The sequence below is a fragment of the Chaetura pelagica genome, unplaced genomic scaffold, assembly GCF_000747805.2.
Source record: "Chaetura pelagica isolate M959 unplaced genomic scaffold, ChaPel_1.0 scaffold7, whole genome shotgun sequence".
Classification (NCBI taxonomy): Eukaryota; Metazoa; Chordata; class Aves; order Apodiformes; family Apodidae; genus Chaetura; species Chaetura pelagica.
The window spans coordinates 2,025,427-2,028,664 of record NW_009953920.1 but is presented as its reverse complement, the minus strand read 5'-3'; the positions used below and the strand labels follow the sequence as shown (position 1 = coordinate 2,028,664).

Here is a 3,238-nt window from a genome sequence, read left to right as displayed (position 1 = left end):
CTCTGGATGGCAACTTTTGCAAACGGCCCGTGAGAGCTGAGATCTCTCTAAGTGACTAGCTCAGTGAAGGACTCACAGACATGAGGAAGAACCAAAAACTTGCAAGGTGTGAATGGAGGCTTGAACGAGTGAGAGGACTGAGATCTGAGGCCGTAAGTTGGACCCCCAGAGGTGAAGGAAAGGAACTGAACTCTTTGGTGGGATTTGCACTAAGATTCTTGATGCTTGTGCTTCACAATAGCAACAGCTGCTGCACTAAGTCTACCGCACAACTCCAGTGTATGCTGTTGCAAAGACTTCTTTGGTTGTTTTTGTTCTTGGCTCTGCAATAACAATCTTCTCTTTTGCTTTCACTTAACAGGAATAATGTTTCCAACATGTCTGTGCAGTCACTGCTTAATGAAAGAATTGCCATCGCCAAAGAATTGATCGAGAGAGCAGAAGCCCTTTCCAAGTCCCAGAAAAGGAGAATAGAAGGTGGGGCAAAACTCTGTGGCAAACTGAAGGCTGAGCTCAACTTCTTGCGCAAGGTGGAGGCGGGGAAGGTGGCCATCAAGGAATCCCACCTGCAGAGTACAAACCTTACCCATCTCCAAGCCATTGTTCAGTCAGCAGAGAACCTGGAGGATGTTGTCAGCGTCCTCCATGTCTTTGCCTACGAGGACAGGTTTGGGGAAAAACAAACCCTGGTGGTAGATGTTGTGGCCAATGGAGGTCACACGTGGGTGAAGGCCATTGGTCGGAAAGCAGAGGCCCTGCATAACATCTGGCTGGGGAGGGGCCAGTATGGCGACAAGAGCGTTATTGAGCAGGCAGAGGACTTCCTGCAGGCGAGCCGTCAGCAGCCGGTGGAGTACAGCAACCCCCACATCATCTTCGCCTTCTACAACAGCGTGTCCAGTCCTATGGCAGAGACACTCAAGGAGATGGGAATATCTGTGCGAGGGGACATCGTGGCTGTGAACTCAATGGCAGAACCCTCTGCGGAAAACCAGCACCTTAGTGCCGGTGAATCAGACGAAGAAGGCCCTGAACTCCTGCAGGTGACCAGAGTAGACCGGGAGAATTTGGTGGCCAGCATTGCTTTTCCTACCCAGATCAAAGTAAACGTGTGCAATAGAGTTAACCTGGACATCACTACCTTAATAACCTATGTCTCTGCCCTCAGCTATGGTGGCTGCTACTTCATCTTCAAAGAAAAAGTGCTGACAGAGCAAGCAGCTCAGGAAAGGAGAGAGAGAGTCCTGCCTCAGCTGGAGGAGTTCATGGAGGGGAAGGAGCTCTTTGCCTGTGAATCTGCTGTCCGAGATTTCCAGTCCATCTTGGAAACGCTGGGAGGGCCTGGGGAGAAGGAGCGAGCTGCGTTGCTGGTGAAGAGGATTCACGTGGTGCCAGATCAGCCGTCTGACCGTGCCTTGGGACTGGTGGCTAGTTCTAAAATCAACAGCCGCTCTTTAACCATTTTTGGGACAGGAGACACGTTAAAAGCCATCACTATGACTGCAAATAGTGGTTTTGTGAGGGCAGCAGCTAACCAAGGGGTCAAGTTCAGTGTTTTTGTCCATCAGCCGCGAGCACTGACAGAAAGCAAAGAGTCTGTTGCCACACCTTTACCAAAGAGCTGCCCACCTGATAATGGACTCTGAGTCATTAAATGAGTCACCGTTGAAGTATTGCAGGTGCTGCAAGTACAGGCATTTGGAGAAATAAGAGTAAGAGTCATCATCATACGTTTTTGGGTGTGAATCAGTGAAAGCAGTAATTGTAGCAGTGGAAAGGTTCCTCGAAGGATTTGTAGTATCTTAATTCATGCTTTTTTTTTTGTTCAGCTGAGCATTAATTTATTCAGGAAGGTAATAAGATTTCAGTGAAAATTGTTAACTGGCTTGCAGTATATTAATTGTATCCATCCCTATTAAAAAGTTAAGTAAAAGCACAGTTGCTGTTGTGCCCTTGTCATTTTTGTCCACTTCAGACAGATGAAATTCAGCACCTTAGACGGACTTCAGACTTGACTTCTGTGGAACTTAATTCTTTCCCCTATCCTATTCAATCAAATTTTTAGTTTATTTAAAGGTACGTTGTTTAGAGCCCTGTGCCTTTTTGGGTGTGTTTTGTTTGCTGAAAACGTGACTAGGAGTCAATGAACAGAAAATAAACTTAAGCCTTTCTTCTTTTTCTGAAAGGAATGTCTGTATGTATACCATGTTAGGTTGAATTGGGAAACAGCTTTAAAATTACCATGAAATCAGTTGAAATGGAATTTTATTGATGCTTATATGTTGTGAGCCTTGGGCCAAACAGGACAGCCTTTGGTAGCGAATCAAGGAGGCAAATTTACTTCTGTTTTCTCTTACCTTTTGCTGGGTACAAAACCTAGCTTGGGTGCTTTGGATGACAGAATCTTCCTAAACTGAGCCTGCACCCAGGTAGTTTTTGATACTAGTGAGCTCTGTGCTGAGGACTCACTGTGAACTTGAGTTTGGCTCTGTCCTTTGTGAATTACCTGAAACAAAGCTTCAGACGTCCTTTAGTGTTGTCATGGTGGAGGAGGATGCTTGTGGTGTGTTGTTAATTGGTAGTTTGCCTATAGTAGAGAGAAGCTTTTTCACTGGTGTTCTAATTATTGGTTTTACTCATGGTTTAGAATAAACAACAATTATTTATTATTTTTTTTCCAGGAGAGGGTTGCTGTTTTCTAAGTAGTGTTTTAATGTGTGCTGTAATGGCAGCACTTGTTTTGTGGTGTTAATTTGCATCAGATTCCTTCTGGAAATTTTTGCAACGTCAGAGTGAAACTTCTGGCCCTGAGCTATGCATTTTATCAGGTCACGGGAAGAAATACCCACTGAATAATTTATAGCCTGTTGTTGAACAAGACAGCATTATCATGCACCTTATACTTCAGGCAAAGAACATTCCCTTGCCTCTTGCCAGTCCACTCTAAATTTCTTCCTACAGTACAAAGTAGCTGCAGTGCTGCCCTTAGCCATAGTCTCTAGCTGTTTCTGTCTCCAGTACTCTCATATACTCCAGCACTGATGTGAAGATACTGGCATGCCAGCAAAACCACTCTGCATCCCTCTTTCATCTGAAAAAGCTTATACTCCAAGGAGGAAAAGTGTGCTTGTTGGTTTGATGCTTGCTCTGCTCTGTGCTGTGCATGTGTAGTAAGGTGTTGTGAGTTGTCACTAGTATCCACATGCTGCATGTCTTTACAGCTAACAAAGCAGAGGGC

The 3,238-nt window shown here is 45.1% G+C and overlaps 1 protein-coding gene across 1 annotated transcript; it reads left to right on the top strand.

Annotated features, from left to right (window-relative positions):
• Window positions 1–365: 365 nt before the first annotated feature.
• On the top strand, window positions 366–1,713 carry LOC104392161 (chromosome unknown open reading frame, human C7orf25). Its single transcript, XM_010001525.1, has one exon. The coding sequence runs from the start codon at window positions 378–380 to the stop codon at window positions 1,644–1,646; it is 1,269 nt and encodes a 422-aa protein (XP_009999827.1). The 5' UTR covers window positions 366–377; the 3' UTR covers window positions 1,647–1,713.
• Window positions 1,714–3,238: the final 1,525 nt, after the last annotated feature.

Excerpts from the sequence above, each read along its gene's own strand:
- LOC104392161 (XM_010001525.1), top strand. The coding sequence starts at position 378 with ATGTCTGTGCAGTCACTGCTTAATGAAAGAATTGCCATCGCCAAAGAA.